Source organism: Uranotaenia lowii, chromosome 1, assembly GCF_029784155.1.
Source record: "Uranotaenia lowii strain MFRU-FL chromosome 1, ASM2978415v1, whole genome shotgun sequence".
Classification (NCBI taxonomy): domain Eukaryota; kingdom Metazoa; phylum Arthropoda; class Insecta; order Diptera; family Culicidae; genus Uranotaenia; species Uranotaenia lowii.
In genome coordinates this window covers 104,260,916-104,282,012 of record NC_073691.1, presented here as the reverse complement: position 1 = coordinate 104,282,012, position 21,097 = coordinate 104,260,916, and the positions used below count along the sequence as shown (strand labels likewise).

General features: G+C 43.0%; 1 protein-coding gene across 2 annotated transcripts in view; it reads right to left on the bottom strand.

Moving 5' to 3' along the window:
- LOC129752303 (beta-galactosidase) overlaps positions 1–21,097 on the bottom strand; it is a 277,208-nt gene that overhangs the window by 63,135 nt on the left and 192,976 nt on the right. For both annotated transcript variants that reach the window (XM_055748094.1, XM_055748100.1), the window contains exons 3-4: positions 14,262–14,476; positions 13,923–14,192 (exon numbers count right to left, since the gene is read on the bottom strand). In XM_055748094.1, coding sequence (XP_055604069.1) covers positions 13,923–14,192; positions 14,262–14,476 — 485 coding nt within the window. The remainder of the gene's footprint in view (positions 1–13,922; positions 14,193–14,261; positions 14,477–21,097) is intronic.

Sequence of the window (21,097 nt, the reverse complement as noted above, 5' to 3'; positions counted from 1 at the left end):
GAATAGGCTATATGTAGCTCGATTTAACAATAAAAATACTACGCAGCATGGTATAATCACTGACCATAGTATAATTATCACGTAGTATTATAGCTTTCCTACGTGATATGATTTTTGTAATTTGTAATTTGTAATTTATTAACTTTAACGCAGCCTGTTGGTTACAATTAACTATTTGTTCAGGTTAAGGAAATCACTTGTGTCACAAAACGCGTGGAATATTAATAAATGTTTGATAACGAAATCTAATATTTGCGTTTGTAACCAGTGCGTTGTGTGAGAAGCCCAAGGTCAGTGAGAATCATCGTAGTCCTAAACGTAAATGTGCACAGGAGGCGCTGTGTGTAGTGGAGGCGGACCGTACCTTACACCATCGACGCCATAACAAATAATGGCCAAGGTAATGGACGGGCAATATGCTGATCAACAGAGGGCGCTGATCAAAACGCACAGATGGGCAGCCATAGGCGGGCTTCGAAAAAGGCGCAATGGGGCGGAATTCCAGGATGGAGCCGAAAGTCCGGATCCGGGGCAATGGCCGATGGCTAATGCGATCACTCCACAAAGAACAGCCAAACGATACGGTACTGAGTTCTCAGAAGTGCACACATAGTGACATAGCACATTAAAACCAGGTGAGAAGTGATCGCTGCCCCGGAATCCATAGAACCATGGACAGGCCCACCGGAATAAAAATCTAATCCGCTTTTGTTATGTCCCATTGCGCCAACAGGACCCCTTTTGTTTTATCGATTGGTTCGTGGAAATTGGAGGACGAGAGGCGCGAGCTACGATTCCGGAGGCATACCTACCGCTACACAAGGAAAGCCCCGGTTGACCTCATCTCAACCAGGTACGATAGTGTCCACATCCAGGCAGCCGTTAACGCCGTGTGGTCCGAGGGTTGCAGAACGTCAGGGTAGGCGAAGGAGAAGTCGAGCCGAAGACCGACAGAGCACCTTACCCCGCGCCGCTGTGCAGTCCGGAAAGGAGAGCGGAAGCGAGGAAGGTACGGAGTCAGCTGCCCAAGGTGTCCCTATCAACTTCAACCAAGGTAGGACTGAAAAATCCCTGAATCGTCTTGATTTGAAGTGCGGGTTAAAAGAACCATTTTGTCGACAAACCTGATTACCGTTTTGCCAATAAACGGGGAAAGTTCGTTTCTGCGAAGCATAGTGTTTTCTTGTGCAAGCTAGATCGCGGATAGCCGGCCCTGAGGCTAGTAGAGGGGGGTTCCCATTGATGCTGGGCAGGCTAACCAACCCATAGGTTATACTTGGCGCTCAACTAAAATAGATCCGCTATTTTAGTTTGTGCAGGGAAACGTTTGAAGTGTAGTAGTTATTGGTTTTTGCAGAAGTCTCTGGGAAAACATCCGAGACCTTCTGAAACGCCTTTGGCAATTGTATAAAAAAGGCTACAAATTCAGGTCGACAATTTGGATTGCTTTTGGAGGGGTCTTGGTTCGTTCACAAAGTTAAGAGAACCAGCCAACTTCAGTGAGAATCAAAGTAACAGTTTTGGTGGAGTTGTAAATTAAGTTGTAAATTATAATTTTTAAATTTCAAAATTTTGATCTATAATTGAATTTGTATGGGAACGGTTAGGCAATAAAACACAGTCCTGAAACTTGTTTTATTGATTTTCATATGGTGCAACAAATTAATAAAAAAAAAGTACTTACATTAAAGATTACGTACTAAGTTTTGTTGTATAGTTGATTGTTAATACTCTTGAGTTTGTTTCAAATTGTTAGTCGGATTTTAAATTGTGCACACATCCAGTTTTCTTTTTGTTTCCTGTTTCTTGTATTCGTCAATAATTAATCAGGATGGATATGGCTCATCTGCTACTCCAGTACTATTCGCTGAATGGTGCTCATCTGACCGTCGACGAGTTGGAACATGAGCTAATCCTTCGGGGTGAAACGGTTACTGGCACCCGCAAGCAACAGGAACGCACGTTGAGATCGTTGCTGAAAGAAGAGAAAAACAAAGAAAATGTTAGTCATGATTTTATTGGTGATTCTGTTTCAGAAGAGCTAGAGGTTTGCGTCGATAAAGTCAACAGCATCAAAGCACATCTGGATAAAAGAGGATCGAAAAAGGCACCTGAACAAGGCTACAAAACCAGGCTCATTCATTTACTATTCCGCTTGAACAGATTGAGAAAATTTGCTCCGGATAGTAATTTGAATGAACTTGCGGCAACGGCAAATGAATGCGTACGCTTGCTCAACGTGTTTTTCTCGTTATCCTCCCATATCCCAGAAGTACGCAGAGCTGAATTGGACATCATCAACAGCAGTATTAATCAGCTGCGGGCTGAAGATGTGGAAATCATCCCCGAAGTAGAGAATGTTCCAACTCAGAGGGAAATCAATTTGCCAACCGTACCGGAGCAAATTGAAATTGAACTAGCGGGGGAGAAAAACGAGCAGGTTTCGAGTAATTTGGTACCAATTCTCCTCAAGTAACTTGCACACTTGGGAGGTCGCAATTTTCTTTACGGGTAGAAGAAGACAAAACTTAGAAAAAATATCCATTATAACGAAAAGGTGGGAGTTCCCTTGTTTGCTCCTGGGGAGGGATTGAATGAAATCGATTGCTACCAATTGAAAAGGCTTTGTTGCAACCCTTTGATTCCCCATTGGAGGGTGTTGAGAGCGATTAGTAGGTTTGGATTCTTTACAAATAGAACATTTAGCAATATAAGACTTTACATGCTGTGCCATTTTGGGCCAGTAGTAAAGTTTCCTGATTCTGGCGAGCGTTTTCTCGCACCCCTGATGTAAAGAATCGTCATGACACTCTGCCAAAATTTGTTCCTGCATGTCGGGAGGGACACAAATTTTCCAGGAGAAATGATAGTCCGTAATGGGTTCTGGGGAGGATATAAATCGTTTCAAGATACCGTTTTCTAGCCTATAATCCTTGTTATTTTCGGGGTTCTTTCTGACTTTAGCAGCCATAGTGAGGTACCAATTAGACAGGCCAGGTGAAGCTTTGAGTTCTTCAACAGCACGAGATAGAGCGTCAGGCACCACGTTGTCAGAGCCACGCCGGTGTTTGATCTCCATATCGTACCGTTGAAGTTCAATGCTCCATCTGCACAGTCTCGAAGAGGTCCTCCAACTGCTTCTTAGGATATAAGTAAGAGCAGATGCGTCCGTATAAACGGTAAACTTTGATCCTTCTACATAACACCTGAATTTCTCTATCGATTTAAGAACTGCAAGGGCCTCTTTTTCAGTGGCACAGTATCGTTGTTGAGTAGTTCCCAACTTTTGTGAGAAAAATGCGATAGGTTTTTCGCCATCGTCGTACAGCTGAGTTAACATTCCAGCTATTGCCAAGTCACTAGCATCACAATGAATACAAAATGGTCTGTGAAAGTCAGGGTTCGTTAAAATAGGGGTACTAATTAATAGCTCCTTTATTGTAACGAACGCTCTCTCAGCCAGATCGTTCCATTGGATGAGTTTTGGTTTCCCCTTGAGAAGATCTGTTAGGGGCTGTACAACTGCACTGAAGTTCGCAATGAATCTTCGGTAGTAGTTGCACATCCCTAAAAATCTTCTCACGGCTCGAAGTGACTTGGGCCTTTCGTAGTTAACGATGGATTCGACCCTATCAGGGTTTGGCCGTAATCCATGGTTACTAAGAATGTAACCCAAGTAACTTACTTCGGAAACACAAAACTTAGACTTGGTAATATTGATTGATAAGTTGGCTACGTTTAATCTTGAGGCTACTTCGCGGAGTCGAGTCAGGTGTTCCTCGAATGTGTCGCTTACCACGATGATATCATCGAGGTAAACGAACACAAACGGCTCCAACTCACTGCCGCCAAGTACCCTGTCCATTAAACGAGCCAACGTTGCTGGACTGTTAACTAGACCGTAGGGCATACGTCGGAATTGGAAAAAGCCGCGACCTAATACAGAAAACGCTGTATATTTTTTTAATTTTGGATGAAGGGGGACTTGTAAGAAGGCTTTTGATAAGTCGATTGTCGAGATAAATTCGCAGGGGCCTAATCGGCTCAAGATTCTGTCGGCATGCGGAAGTGGATACGAATCCCTGACTGTTACTTCGTTGAGTTTGCGGGCATCAATGCAGAGTCTTACAGTGCCGTCAGCTTTGTCAACTGGAACCAGTCTTAATGCCCAGTCACTGTAAGATCTCTCAATGATCCCGCAATCCAACATTCGGTTTAGTTCAGCATCAATTTGCGTTTGTCGCTTTGGTGATACCGGAAACGGATTGATTCTTACCGGTGGTTTCTTTTTCGCTTCTTCGGTCAGCTCGATTCGATGACAAATCAATGGGGTGGCGTCAAGTTTGTCGTCAACGGCAATTTTAAATAATTGTTTCACCTCTTCCAATTCTAATAGTTGTTCTCGAGACAACTGTGGTGCTTCCTGTGGACAATCAACTTCTTCAACTAAGGTGGCAAGCAGTGAGGGTACAATCCCAAATGTGTCCCAAAAATCGGAACCAAGCACCAAATTTTGTTTCAGAGAGGGAATGACCAACAAACTCACCATCTTGGTCAAACCGTTGAATGTCACAGGGGCATTCACATAGCCTGAGACTTCTAAACATTGTCCGTTTGCCGTTGCAACATCTAGGGATGTTTTATGGACTTGAAGACGACTGGTTTCGATCACATGTTCGGCACCTGAGCCTAGCACGCTTCTATTTGCGCCACTATCGAGAAGACCAACAATCGGTAAGCCTAATATCGACACTTCGGCAAAAGGGCGACCATCTTTTTTGAAATTTAGGAGCAATTCGTTTACTTCTGTTGGATTTGATTGGACATAATCGTTTGGATTGACCATTTGGTATCCCAATTGGACCAAATCAATGGAATGGTCAGTATTTTCTAAGGGTTTTTCTAGGTTTTGAGAAACTGCTTGCCCTTTCAAGCAGTTTTGCGAAAATTTTTTTGAACAAAATGGGCAGTTGTTGGTCTCAAAATTCATGAAACCACATCGATGGCAGAAAACATGTGAAGACCTGTTACAATTTTTATGGTGATGGCCCTTGAGCCTACAGTTGTAGCAGATACCTTCGGGTAGTGGAGAATATTGGGAAAGTAAAAGTTCCAAACCATCAGGAGTGGCAACTTTCTTCAAGGATGTTTCCTGAGCTGTCTTGTTTGTATCTTTATACCCTCTTTTATGCTTCATTTCTTCATTTCCGGAGTCAATTTTAGAATTACCATAAAAATAGCGAGACTTTTGATATTTTTCTGATTCGATTCGCGTTTTTGGTTTCGTTCCGGTACAAATTTCATTAACTTGGTTACGCATTCGCGGGTTTTCATCGACCGTTTGAAATTTATACCAAAACGTCGCGTCTAACTGTCGACCAAACGTTTTGAGATCGGCAAGATTGTCAATCTTGGACGCGATTGCGTATCCCCGGTAGTCGGATCGCATGTTTCGAAAGATAATTTGAAATTTTCTTTTCTCCGTGAGACGTTTAGTAAAACCGTTGAAAATTTTGATCATTTCAGTAAGATAGTTTTGAAACTTTTCTTTCGGACCCTGCTTTCTCGCAATTGCGCGCATTTCACTCGCGTGATCGTGATCGGGAGAAAGAAACTCGTTCTTAATTTCGCGGACCAATTGCTTCCATGAAGTAAACTCCTCATTTTCAATCCCGAACATGAACCACGTTTTCGCGGGGCCTCGAAAGAGGTTAATAGCTGATCGGAAAAGCTCTTGTCGAGAAACGTTTTCGGAATCCGCGGTAAACTCAACTTCACGCAAGAAATCCATCAAGCCTTGGCCGTTATCCTTGCCGTCGTACCAGAGATTCCAATCGGAAACTGGCCGGCCTCTACGCGAACGGTAAAACTGCTGCGGCGATCTCTCTTCGCGGCGTCGAGGTTGGATAGGTCTAGCGTCAGAATCCGATTCTGAATCCGTATTGTGAAAATCGGAACTATCGAGAAGGGAAGGTAGGTTTTTGGTTTTCGTTCGAAGTGATAATCGGTTTACAAATTGTTCGTTTTCCTCGGAATCCGATATCCGGTTTCGCGAAACGTTTCTAACGGTTTTTTGAATTCGCGGTTTATTGCTAACGGATTTTAGAATTCGCGGTGGAGCTGGTGATTTTTCGCCCCTAATACTAAAACCAATCGCTCCTTCCTCTTCCGAGCTTTCAATTTCAGTTTCCCGATCCCCTAAACATTCATTTTCAGTATTTTCCGGTTCCGTTTCAGCATTATTCTTTTTCTTGCTGTGTACTTTTCTCTTGGGTTTTGACTTAGCGTTTTGTGCTAGAGTCAATTCTGCTAACGAGCTCGCAATGTTAGCCATCAAAACTGATTGTGCTTTCTGGAGTGATGCGAACGGTGAAAAAAAAAGAAACAATGTTCTCTCTAATTGAAGCTTGAAGCCGGTCTAGATCTTTAAAATCGGCCTCAACTTCCGCTATTTCCAGAACTCTAGTGCATCTCACATAATAATGTGCTAGCCTGGTTCTGAGGGTATCTCGGATACCATCAAAAGGTATTCTACATTCCAACAAATCGATTAAATTTTTAACTTCTCTGTCAATTCGCGTAATCTCTTCGTCAACGCTTTGGTTCGAACGAGTGACATCTATATCCGGATTCGTTTCGTTTCTTTCTGTTTTAAGACGATCTTTGAGACGTCTCATCAAAGCTGCTTTGGAATCCCTTTCAGTGCACTCTACCGCTCGGATAATTAGTTCATACATTATCTCCTCTATCTAAATGATGAACCATCATATTTCGGTATAAATTCTCAATTTCTAAATCCATTTCGAAAATCAAATTTGGGTTCGTTTCTGTTTATAATTCAATAATATAATAAATCGGGTAAATATCGAGTTTTCTTAGAATAGAAGAGGGACGTGAAAGCTTCTCTTTGCCTTCAACCTTCTAAACTCTAATTCATAAAAATGTTCTAATATGATAACAATTCAATCAACGATGTCGTTAATTAATTGTAATAAACTTTCAGTCAGAAAAACTAGACTCGTGCAACAAATTGTCAGCAAACATATTTTCATAAATCGAATATTCGATCGTTTGGAGAACGTTTTAAAAGTCTAAACAGGAACTGTTTTTATTCCTTCCTCCCGGGGTTTGGGAAGATGTAACCGTCGTGAAAAATTTGATTTTTTTTTTTTGCGGGCGCCAATTGTAACTCGGGGTTAACTCAGTGGGTGGGTGGTTTTGGTTAAAGCTGTATTGAGTGGAATTGTGGACTCAGGGTCGTAATCAGGAATCACCACGGGCTACTCCCTCTTGAGTGCTTACAAGAGCACCCAAAATAGAGATGTCCAAAAGCGCAACAAACAAACCCTGTTATAAAAAGCGAGTGGTACCTCGCATGTCACCAACCGTTTTTCGGAGACTATTTTTGTATGGATGACCAAAGTGCAAAATCTTTCTCGGAACGTATCAGGGGGAGGCATGGGACAACGTAGCATAAACGAAGGAAAATCCAAGCAAAAAGTGGAAACAACTCCAACTAAATAATCACTGCAACAGGGTTAAAGTTTTACAAAATACAAGGCGGTTATTTATTGGCTGTATAAGCCCTGAACTGTACATCACTTTTAGGTGTATACTTGCGATTTCGGTGTAGTTTTCTTATTCTTGGAGTTGCATAAAACTCCGGAAATTCTTCCTCCTCGAAACGGGCAGCTACTCTGGCGGATTCTCACCAGTTTCGGCGTCCCGAAATGGTGTTGAATCGAGATGATGCAGGCCGGAGTCAGCGTGGTTGTCAGGTGGAATCGGTTGAGGTTATGTCCACCGGGTCGAAGATATTTTCTGTCCGTATTTCTGTCGTATTTCTGTTGTTGGTGTTGGTTCGGCCCACAACCGCTGCCACGAGGTCGATCCGAAGCTTGTAGGATGAAAATTAAAAAGAAAAAGGTCCTCTGGACCTAACCAAAGAAATTACTACACCTGTGATGCAATGTTTTTAACCGCATGTTCTTTTTATAACTATTTTTAACAATTTTCATAAATATATATACAAACATTTTATAAATTTTACCTTTTTCTTCGTAAACTGTTTTTAACTTGTTATTTGTTTTCCGCCGTTGTTGTTTTACGTGATTTTAAGCTATTTTAAACAAACAATAACCTTAGTTTCTTATAATAAACATAACCACGTGTTTTTAACATGTTTCGTACAAAGTTTATAACTTTTACCTTTTTGCGCACTATAAGTTTTAATATTTTTCGTTTTTGTAGTCGTTTTAACAATTAAGCTGTGATTGTAGCCTGTTACATAAAAAAGACATTTAAGTTTCACGATTCATACATGTAACATTTTCAAAGTTCGGTACGTACTACTTTTTCAGTGTTTTAATAAACGTTCATATTTGTAGTTTTAGCCACTTTTAACTATTTGTTTGTAACGTCCTTTTTTAACTTGTAGACGTATCTAGACGTATCTCCGTTTTTAACCTTTTTACGTTAAGAACACGACGCGCACTTCTTTGCCCTAAGGCGTTCACGGACAGAAAGACTCTGCACTTGCTAGGCCGAATCTTCATCACCTCGAATTACATAAAGTTCATCCGACCGTCACACCAATATATAAGCACGTCATCAAACGGAACTGACGTGTGCGACGTTGATTGGGTGATAACACTTCCTCGCAATAACAAAAGCCTGTTCATCCGCGCCCATGGGTATCTCTCGGGAGAGAGTAGCCGCGTAGTGAGAGGGATGGGAGGTAAAATGGGACGAACCCCTGAGTGGCGATTGTTTTGACGTCTCTCGATGAGAGTTAGTGAGAACCCCTTACCAGGGATGTAGTCGATTTAGAAAATGTGTCGAACACATTATTTTTATGTACACGTAACAAACGGTTACAGCCTGGTGTGGGACGCAGCAGCTAAAGTTCAAGGTGTCTCGCTCAACTCACTACTGCTTAAGGGTCCTGATCAGAATACCTGCCTACTCGATGTGCTGATTCGGTTTAGAGAGAACCAGATAGGGGTATGCGGCGACATTAGGGAAATGTACCATTAAATTCTCGTCGCCGAAGAGGATCAACACTGCCAGCGCTTTCTATGGAAAGGCAATCTAACGGATTGCGAACCAAGCACCTATGTGATGCAAGTGATGACCTTCGGAGCAAGCTGCTCCCCCAGTTGTGCTCAGTTCGTAAAAAACTTAAATGCAGAAAAATACGAGAGCCAATACCCTAGAGCAGCCGCAGTAATAAAAAATAACCACTACGTTGATGACATGCTGCTAAGTGTGGAGTCAGAACAAGAAGCTAGTCAACTGGCTCAAGATGTTCATTTTATACATGCACAAGCAGGATTTGAGATGCGAAACTGGTTATCGAATTCTCCAACAGTATTAGCAGCGCTCAATGGAAGTAGTCTACAAGGAAAAAGCTTAAACTTTGAAGATGAGTTGTCTACAGAGAAAGTCCTAGGGATGTGGTGGTGTACTGCAGCCGATTGTTTTACGTACAAATTGTCTCCGAAACACGAAGAAGATTTGTTAGCCGGCAGACGCGTACCAACGAAGCGTGAAGTACTTCGCACACTTATGGCGATTTTCGATCCGCTAGGATTTCTTTCAAATCTACTTATCTTCCTCAAAATACTGCTGCAGGAAATTTGGAGGAGTTCAATTGGATGGGACGAAAAAATACCGAAAAAACTTTTCGATGACTGGCTACAGTGGCTTAGCGTGTTACCAACAGTTCAAAACATCAAAATTCCCCGCTGTTACCGCTCGAAAATATCGTTTGATGAGAATACATCTATAACCTTGCACACATTTGTTGATGCAAGCGAATTAGGATATGCGGCTGTAGTTTATCTTCGATTCCAACAGGGCAACAGAGTTGAAGTTGCCATTGTAGGGGCTAAGGCTCGAGTAGCACCCTTGAAGTTTCTTTCAATACCGCGTATGGAACTACAGGCAGCAGTTATTGGGACCAGATTGGCTGATTCTGTTGCGAAGGCACTATCGTTCAAGACGAAGCAACGGTTTTTTTGGAGTGATTCCCGAAACGTTCTTTGTTGGATAAGATCAGACCACCGCCGATACTCACACTACGTTGCTCATCGGGTCAGTGAAATTTTGGAAACCACACAAATTAAGGACTGGAAATGGATATCCACCAAGGACAACGTTGCAGATGAAGCTACGAAGTGGCAACGTTTACCTGATCTTAACAACCAAAGTCGATGGCTAAATGGTCCAGACTTCTTGAGAGAGAACGAAACGGCGTGGCCAAGCGAGCACTTTGGGAAGGAGTTTACGGAAGAAGAGCTTAGACCGAATAACTCTTGTAACGTGCATAGCATATTTCCTGTCAATCATTTACGACCAGATAATTGTAGGAGTTGGAATTTTCTCAGGCGAACTGCAGCCTGGGTTCTGCGATACATTGCCAACCTCAAAATAAAGGAGGAATTTAAGACGAAACGCGAACTGGGACCACTTTCCGGCAAAGAAATCCACCGAGGGAAGGTTTTGGCGTTTAGAGAAGCCCAAAGTGAGCACTTCGATGACGAAATTAGTTTACTAAGCTCAACAGTACCTTCCCCGTCTCAAATACCGAAATCGAGCTCAATATATAAGCTTTGGCCATTTCTCGATGACGAACGAGTCTTGCGAGCTTCTACTCGGATCGGCGCTTGTGAAGCAGTCAGCATGGATGCAAAACATCCCATCATACTTCCGAAAGACCATCGAATCACTTGGCTAATTGTTCAACACTACCATGTTAAATTCTATCATCGCAACCATCAGACAGTCATCAATGAAATACGACAAAGGTTCCGTGTAACTCCCAGGTTATCCAGTTTGTACTGGAAGGTTCGAGCGAATTGCCAGTTGTGCAAGAATCTGAAGGCTGCTCCGAGACCACCTCGGATGAGTGATCTTCCAGCAACAAGACTTTCCGCGTTTACCAGACCATTCTCGTTCGTAGGCGTCGACTATTTCGGTCCGATGTTTATCACCGTGAAGCGTAGTACTGAAAAGCGTTGGGGCGTATTGATAACATGTTTGACTATTAGAGCTGTACACATCGAGATAGCACATTCTTTGTCAGCAGAATCCTGCATAATGGCACTTAGAAATTTTATGGGGAGAAGGGGTACACCAATTCAAATTTTTAGCGACCGTGGCACAAATTTCATAGGGGCAAATAAAGAGCTTAAGTTGGCATTAAGGGAAATGGACCAGAATACTATTCTTCGAGAAATTTCAAGTCCTGACACCACCTGGTCTTTCATACCACCAGCGTCTCCTCATATGGGAGGATCTTGGGAACGAATGATCCAAACAGTTAAACGTAACCTAAATCAGATCAAACCCAAGCACCAACTTAACGATGAGGTGCTACGCAACTTGTTAATAGAAGTAGAGAACACCGTCAATTCTAGGCCGCTAACTCATGTTTCATCTGAGGATTCGGAGCAACCAGTATTAACTCCGAACCACTTCTTGGTTGGGTCATCGAACGGATTGAAACCAGTCTCGTTGTTGGACGACAGGGACGAAGTCGTGAACAAATCGTGGAAGTCATCGCAGATAGAAGCAAATATATTTTGGAAACGTTGGGTACGAGACTACCTACCCGATCTTACCAAACGAACAAAATGGCACGCTCCAGTGGTTCCTATCCAGGTGGGCGATATCGTGGTGGTAGTGGACTCCAATCTACCTAGAAACTGCTGGCCAATTGGCAGAGTTATTTCAGCAGAACCGAGCAACGACGGAGAAGTAAGAAAGGCGGTAATCCAGACATCCAACGGAATCTACGAACGACCAGCAGTGAAGCTCGCTGTACTGGATGTTCAACGCAAAACGGAGTAAGCCATACCCAAGCAACCAAAAGTCGCGTTTTTACTTAAAGATGGAACTCCGAAGTTCACATTTGGCTGAAAAAATGTTTTACGGGAACTTCAGGTGACTCTTGTCGCGTAAAAGTTACTCAGGAACTTCCATCGCCCTTTGAAAGGTTAAACTATCGATAACAGAACTTCTAGGCGCTTTCAATGGAACTTCTTTCAAGAAGGTCGATAACGTTCGCGTAACATTCCAAAACGCACCATTATGATACTTGAAGGTGTTTTAAAGAACCTAAGCGACATGTCAAAAATGTTTTTCAAGAAGGTCGATAACGTTCGCGTAACATTCTAAAGCGCACCATTAAGATACTTGAAGGTGTTTTAAAGAACCTATATCGGAATTCTAAGCGACATGTCATAAATGTTTTTCAAGAAGGTCGATAACGTTCGCGTAACATTCTAAGGCGCACCATTAAGATACTTGAAGGTGTTTTAAAGAACCTATATGGGAATTCTAAGCGACATGTCAAAAATGTCTGTCAATTTTTTGTCATGGTATTTGTTTTGTTTATATCTGTACTGATATTTACAAATGGAATTCAAGATTTTTTCGAATTTTTCTTATAAATGTTAAATAAGATATTCGAATAAATTTTGATGATGCGAATTTTTGTTTTGATTCATATTGTGTACTGAAAGTCCTTTGAACGAAATAAGGTACCTTCTATTGACCAACCCACTCAATCATCTCAAATGACATTAAGTTTAAATACTAATCATTACAGTGGCAATTGGCTATTGATGGATTGGTCGAGAGGCTGGTGAGTTTCATTGCAACCTAGAGAGCAGCGGTTCAATTCTCTAGGCGTGTAAGCAGCTTTTGTAATCAAAACAATATAATCAAAATCAATGAGATAGACCATGATAGACCGGCAACCTAGCAATCTGACATGTGGTTGTCAGAGCAATCTGTCACTCGGATTTTTTTTCGGCGCGTAGAAGTTTCTTGACATTCTCTTAGAAGCTGAATAGCGTTCTCTACAGCCACCTAAACGAACTTGAAAGTAGCTTTAAGAACTTAAATTTTGGGCCGATTAGCATTCTGTTCAGACACAAACGAGAGCTCATTAAGCTTCTATGGAACCTTTTTAAGGGAATTCTGGTTGCTTGGGTAGTACATTGTCTTACTGGGGGGGAGTGTGACGACCTCTCGGACGTAGCGTCTCCATCATCACGGTTGCCAGCGGAATTTATTTGGATAGTATTAAGTACCTTTAAGCAACATAAATGTCAAGAGAAAAAGATAGATATATGTATAAAGTAAAAGGCATGTAGTTAGCAAGATTGTCAGATGAGCTAAAACGGAAGTGGCAAAGCGTGTAGTTGGCGGCAAAAACTAAGATAGTTTATCGAAAATTTCTATAGTACAAAGTACTTGTAAGTTTATTTTGATTTAATCCATTTCTTTCAAGCACTAAATCATTGCTAATTTATGTATGCAGAAAGCTATCATCAGTTGTTCCGAAGAGTGCTTTAGAAGCCTTCCATCCAGTAGATCTCGGTCCAGACAGTTGATGGACGATCAGCACGTTGTAGGTTATACCTGAAATAATTAAAAATAACATAAAATCAGTTCTGAATATTAGTGATAGGTTATCGGAACTTTACTTGCCGTACCAAGTTCCTACGGATGAAATTTGTGGTGTAGAGTAGCAGGATAAAGGAAAGGAAAAGGTTTGGAGAAACAGAGTAGAAGAAGTGGCAAAAACAGTAAACGTAAGTGGAAATAATTTCCCAATTTGATGATCCTTTAATTGAAATTGTATTTTAGGATTTTTTAATATACATTCTATTAAAAAATTGGAAAATTCTGCTACCTATTTCTGTCGACAAACCACATAACGGGTAAAACGAAGTTTACCGGGTCAACTAGTCAAATTATAATTAAGTAAGCATATTCAAAATTATATCTCAATAAATAGTCCAAAACCACAATTTTGATTTTTGATCAGAATTTGATTGATTTCAGGATCTGTATTGAGAATCGGTTTAATTTTGCAAACAATGTTTTGCCGTTGCACATAATAAACTTACTTGTTCCGAAGTCCAATGTGGCTAAGACACCGGGAATGGTACCGCATTGCAACTGCTCAGGACCATCGTTTGTGAAGAGAACAGCATGGTTTTGGACATAACTTTCCGTTAAATTCTTCAGGAATGCTAGGTAGTTTCGATCGCATGCTGCAAATGAGCCATACTCGTTCTCAATCGAAACCATTATAACTGGTCCTCCTTGGCCATACAAGTGCTTTTGAATTCGGGGCATCAATTCGCCATACCATTTTGCCACCTCTTTCAAGTAGTCTGAAACAAACATTTTGAGCCAAGGTGAACATTCTGATCATTTGAAATAAATTTTTACATTTTGAATACCTGGGTCAGACGTTCGCAATTTTATATTAGGATATTTTGTCAGCAACCAGTAGGGGAATCCACCCATGTCCCGTTCGGCGCAAATGTACGGACCTGGCCTTAGAATGACATATAAATCTTCTTCTTCAGCAATTTGTATAAACTGCTCCAGGTTTGCAATACCATCCCAAATGTAGGTTCCCATTGTGGGCTCATGGAGAGACCATTCGATGTAGCTGTTTGGACGTATATAGGTTAGAGTGTCGCAAACGACCCGCCTTTCAAAAAGTTATGTGCTGCAGGCTAAAATTGAGTATTAGATCCCATATGCCAAATTTGGGCCAGATCGGACCACTCGGAAGTAGGCGCTCAACGAGCCAAAAGTTTGTATGATGAGAGTTTGAAACATTTTATTCGGAAGGAACATGAAAAACCACTTTTCCAATTATAACTTGGCACCCTTCGGCAGATTTCTTTTGAATATAGGTTTTCTTAAAGCTTGAATTATGTCATATATACCATCCGAAAATTGTTGGAGATAACGGTGGAAAACTGAGCAATCAGGAAAATAATAAACAACTGAAATTGCCATAGTTACCTGTAAGTTTAGCTATTTAAGAAACGGTCAGTTCACGTAAAAGTTAGTCTTAATAAACCTGTTAACAATACCAGTAGTCTTCTCTTGTTCGATCTATGACCATAAACCTCCAATAGGTTATGGGCCCAGGAGTGAAGAAAGTACAACGAATCGTTTCTGAAGTGTTGGTGAAAGACTCGTCGCAATTGGATTGGCCAGAAATGGACGGAAGCAAGTACGCAATCGAGAAACTCAACAGTACCAACTATGAAAGCTGAAGTTTCAACGTGGAGATGCTCCTTGTGCGAGAAGACCTGTGGAAGTTTGTTAGGAATCGAGTCCCGAATCCAGTTACCGAGGCGTCGAATCGAGGCGACCAAAAAGCACTTGCTACAATTGTTTTGTTGGTCGGGCCGAGCCAGCGAAGGATTATCCAGAGGTGCAACACGTCGAGCGAAACCTGGGACGCCCTTGAGAGATAGTTCCGAACCTCGAGTGTTACGTCGGTTCTGGCCATGTTGCGGAAGGATATCAACATGCAGTACCAGGAAGATGAAGATCTGGAAGCCCATCTCAATCAAATGGAAGATTTGTTCGAGAGAATCGCCAAGGCCGGGTATGAAATCCCTGCCAAAATTTCGATGCTGATGGTCCTGCGGAGTATGCCGGAGTCGTACGACAATCTGGGTCTGGCTTTGGAAAACAAGCCGGAAAACGAATTGACAATCGAAATGGTCAAAATTCGATTGTTGGACGAAGTAATCAAACGGAGTGAAGGAAATCATGGCAACCGAAGTGAGTCCTTGTTACGTGTCCAAACATCGAAGCCATTGCTATGCTACCAGTGTCGCCAACCAGGACATAGGATGCGTGATTGTCCAGTAGTGAAAAAGGAAGAAGAAGCGAAAAAGTTGCCAAGGAAACCGCTCAAACGTGAATTCAAACCACGTGCACGTGTCGCAATCGAAGAAAATTTTGCGCGTGAGAAAGAGTTTGCGTTTGTGACTTATTCAACGAAATGTTCTACCAAATCCTGGATCGTTGATTCGGGTGCAACAAGTCACATGTGCGGCAATTTGGATTTTTTCGACGAATTGGTTCCGAAATCTGGCATGAGAGTGAGAGTAGCTGATGGAAACATGTCCGAAGTGAAGGCCAAGGGAACCGGTAAATTGGTGCTGTGCGATGCTGCGTCCGTAAGCAAGCTGACTGAAAAAGGTGCCGAAGTGGAGTTTTCCGGAAGTGAGTGTTTGATTTGGCGTAACAATGAACTGGTGGCAACTGCGTTCAAGTCGAAAGGGTTATATTACTTCGAAGAAACCCGAGTGGAAGTAGCAGCCAATACACATGGGTGATGGGCTGATGGGTGCATGTTCGAGTGGCACAGAAAACTTGGCCGTGATCCGGAAGCAATTCGACGATTGGTCAGGGAAAGTCTGGCGGATGGTATCGAAATTACTGACTGTCCCTGTGCAACCAATCAACCCTGTGAATGCTGTTTGGAGAGGAAAATGGCACGGCTCCCTTTCCCCAAGGAATCTGGAACATCATCGAATCGTGTGCTGGATTTGGTCCATTCCGACATCTGTGGTCCCATGAACACGGTTTCTTCTGGTGGTTCGAGATACTTCACGACCATGATTGACGACTTCTCAAGATATAGTGCAGTGTATTTCCTACAAAGAAAATCTGAAGCAATAAATGTTATTAAGCACTACGTTCGTTCTGTTGAAAATCGTTTTGGAAGAAAACCGGTGGTGATCCAATCTGACCAGGGAGGTGAATACAAGTCATCAGAACTTAAACGATTCTACAAAGAAGAAGGCATTACCCCGCAGTACACCACATCCTACACGCCGAAACAGAATAGGACAGCAGAGAGAAAAAATCGGAGCCTAGTGGAAATGGCTCGTTGTTTGCTGCTGGATTCGAAGCTGGAATATCGCTACTGGGCGGAGGCGGTAAATACAGCGAATTATTTACAAAACCGTCTGCCGACAAGGTCCATTTCGAAAACGCCGTACGAAGTCTGGTTCGGGAAGGTTCCCAGGCTGGAACACTTGCAGTTGTTTGGAAGTCCTGCGTTCGTCCTGTAAGCGTTGCTAGTCGTTCGAAGGAGGTCGCAGTGTTCTTTCCGCTGATTTATTAAATAATGTTGCAGTGGTGTTCATGGGGGTTAAGGGTTTCTCCTTGGCAAGGCAATTAACCAAGCCACCCTAACTCGGCGAACAACACGGCAAAACAGTTCGTTCGTCAACCCGCCATCAGAGGGCCTCCAGGAGATGTTAGCCGCCAACGTAAACGGCGATGTGGCGAAATGGCAAAGCGAAAAACGGGCGAAAAATGAGGGCAATGATCGGGGGATGGTTCAAGGCCGGTCAAGACGAAATGACTAGGCATTGTGAAAAACGTTCGCGAACTGATCACTAAGAAGGAAGACTTTAATTAAAAGTACAGAATTGTGAACTAAAAGTCGAATTGTGGGAATATTATCCATAGTACAAGTTCCATCAATTCAAGGGACAGGAAATATTCCACTAGACAGGATCAACCCTTAAAACGACCAGTATAGGCGTAACTTTGAACAACAGGTAACCATCCGCCATTTTATTGTTGCCCAAAATCGCCATCCCCCTAATCGGTTCCTGAACATTAACAGGGCCCCGCTGTTCGAGTTTAAAACTCTCTTAAACTCAATCCGAGAGCGCCTTGCGCGACGCCCTACAGCGTCGACCGACAATCGCTACAACGTCGGTTTGACCTGCACCGGTACCTGGTTCAGCACCCAAGGTGGGACGAGGTACGCACTTGCCACGTGCCGCTTCGCCTACCGTCTAAGAACCCAAGGTGGGGCCGAGTACACTCAGCGAGAACCAGCTGGCCTCCAGGCCGACCTCAACGAACCCGAGCTCGACGCTGAAGGAGGAAGGAGGAGTACATTCCCGCGTTAAAGGTTAGATAGTACTAAGAAAGTGGTGGGTGGAAACTGCAAAATTAATAAAGGTACCAATTGTTAAGCCTAGGAGTTTTACCTTAGTATTCCCGAACTTCCTTACAACATAGTGTTGAATGGTAAGCGTGCCGACCCTAGGGATCATTAGGGGTTCACAGCACTTTCTACCGATTGGCTAACAGCCAGTCTTACAGTCCATGTTCCAGATCAAACCCGAAGCAAACTGGAACCGAAATCAACGAAAATGATATTGGTAGGCTACTCCGATCAACACAAAGCCTATCGGTTCAACGATTCTGTGACTGATAAATTCGTTGTCAGTCGTGATGCTGGTTTCCTGAACAGTGGTTCCGGAATTAAGTTGGCTCAACCGTCGCAGATAGTGGAATATTTCTCTCCACTGGCACCGAATCAAGAAAAAGAAACCGAAAATCTAGAATCTTTGCAGACCGAAACTGAGTTGGATCCAGAGTCTACATTGATTGAGGAGGAGCCTTTGGATAGCAGCCTCGATTATATCAGCAGTGAGGAGCTGCAATCCCCAACCCAAGTCCGGAGATCCGAACGACCCCCGAAAGGAATGAGGCCAGTGAGATACAGCGAATATACGAATTTGGTTTCCAAACAAATCCCGGAACCAAGAACGTACAACGAAGCAGTATATGGTCCAGAAAAGGAGTTGTGGTTGGCAAAAATCAACGACGAGCTAGAGTCATTGCAGCAGCATCAAACTTATGGTGATATGGTCGATCACCCAGCTGGTGTCAACGTTATCGGCTCGAAGTGGATTTTCAAGCGGAAAGAAGACGAGGCCGGAAATGTGGTACGATATAAAGCCCGACTCGTTGCTCAAGGCTTTACACAGAAATTTGGCACGGATTACGACGAAGTTTTCGCTCCGGTGGTAAAACAGGTAACATTACGAATCCTTCTTACCATTGCCTTTCAGCAAAAAATGATCCTCAAGCATGCCGATGTAAAGACGGCATATTTGAATGGCGAATTGAGCGAAACTATCTACATGAGAATCCCTGCTGGACTGCCAAATAATCAAGATGGAACGGTTTGTCGCTTACGACGAAGTCTGTATGGTTTGAAACAATCGGCCAGAGTGTGGAACCAAACCTTCGATGCAGTCTTGAAGAAGATGCATTTTCAACAATCAACCAACGACAGCTGCCTCTATTTCCGTGGTGGCACGTATCTGGCGATTTATGTTGATGACATCGTTGGGGCCTATCCGTCCGAGGAGGAGTATGCGGAAATTCTGAGTGAACTAAATAAATCGTTTGTTGTCACGTCACTAGGAGATCTACGACATTTCTTGGGCATTGAAATTTGTAGATACGAGTATGGTATTGCGCTGAATCAGAGTCGATACATTACCAAGTTGCTGAAGAGGTTCAATTTAGACAACGCAAAGCAGTCGAAGATACCATTTGATCCCGGCCATCTGCAAACCAAGGAGGAGAGTAGTAAACTGCCGAACAACCGTGACTACGGCAGTCTGATTGGTGGTTTACTCTACGTGGCCGTCAACACCCGCCCAGACGTAACTGTTTGTGTATCCATTCTGTAACCAACGGGCTAGCCTGCTGCTCAGTCAAGCAAGAACCCCCCTCTAAGCCTCAGGGACGGCACACTCGTTAATGAAATTTCGCGATACAAGGAAACACTTTAGATTGTTTGTTTGAAATCCCACTTTATTTTCCCTAGCACTTTAAGGACGCGACACTGGACACTGGACCCGGATAAGATAAAGTGGTTCTTATGGACCACGCGGTAAGTTCACCCCGAGAAATGTGGTTTGGTCCTACCTTAATAGTTGGCGTACGGTGTTTCGACGAATGGTGGAGCTCGTCTGCGGGAGTCCCCTGCGCAGGTCTGTGGTAGTCTCGTCGTTGTTGTGTGACGTCTCGACTGGGACTCAGTGGGCTTCGGTATTGGTAGTCAAGCTCCAACTGTAGATCACCGGTAAATTGGACACGGGGCGGGAGACACCGGCACAAAACTGGGGACCAAACCTCGAGTAGGGTGATGGGCGGTTCACCGAGTACCACGATAACATAGGTTGGCTCTGGACGTTCCAGCATACAGCTCCTGATCGACAATAGACTGACGGGCGAACGTGGCTGATTGTTCAGCGAAGGTTGTGGACGATCGCCAGGTGGAGCTGTCGGCCAAATTCCAGCATAAGACTTCGGGGCCCTGGGAACATGATGGGGGTTGGGATCAGCTACAGATTGCCTGGTACGGGGCTCGGGTTAGCGTTTACCTGGATGTCTTTTATATACTAACACCTTTCGGCACGCTGTTGCGAAACGCAAGATTCGGAGGATGTAGTTGCCTCGCGGTGTGGATGCCAAGTGACGCTATTAGGCCGCGAGTCCGCTGACCCCGTACCCAGGACAAAGGCTTAGAAGTCCATCCAGTGATTCCTCCCATCATGTCCTGTTTGCTCTGTGCGCATTGGTAGCGCTAACGCCTTCATTTGCTCCATCTGGTGTCGACTAGCGCCAGGTTGACCCAATTGTGCTGCCTTAGTGTTCGGGAAAGTTACGGTGATCATTCTCCCTCACGCACTAAAGCACCTCCTTGTATGTAAGTGTTCACGTAAATTAACACAAATGATTCTCACTAAACTGAACAGTAAGTTAACGCACTGGTTACACTCTCCCCTGGCTCGGGTGGAAAAAATATTAGCAAGCTAATATTTTTTCCAAATTACAACACCAGTTGAGTCATCGATCAAAGTGTACCTGCTGAACCAGACACTTAACAAACATATATTGACAAGTACAGTTTTTTTTAACGTTCGGCTCATTTTCGAATCCTAGAATTCTAAAGAGGTCCCGGAATGTTGGCTCGAGGAGATCACCAGTTCGTAGCGTATACATAGGTCGGGGTCATAAGGTATCATCATTGACTAGGTCAACTCCACGCTGTTTGAAGGCCTCGGCCTGTTACTGACCATCAACGTCGTGAGACTCCGGTCTCCAGCGACCCATTTCAGCTATTACTAATCCAAATCCGTGAGAATCAACTTAAAATGATAACCTAATTAAAACTACAATAAATAATAAACACCATGCTATTGTTTATGGACATGCAAAATAAATTACCATTTACTATTCTTTAAATAAAATACGTTTAACAAATTCATAACAAACTAAATAAATAACAATTTTAAAAGTTATTGCTACCCACAGTGCGAGACATTGAATGACATTATTTTAAAAAAAATTACGTTGTTTTTTTTTAGTGTTGATCTAGTACTACATTATTATGATAATTGTAGTGGAGATGATTGATGCTGTCAGTAATTGT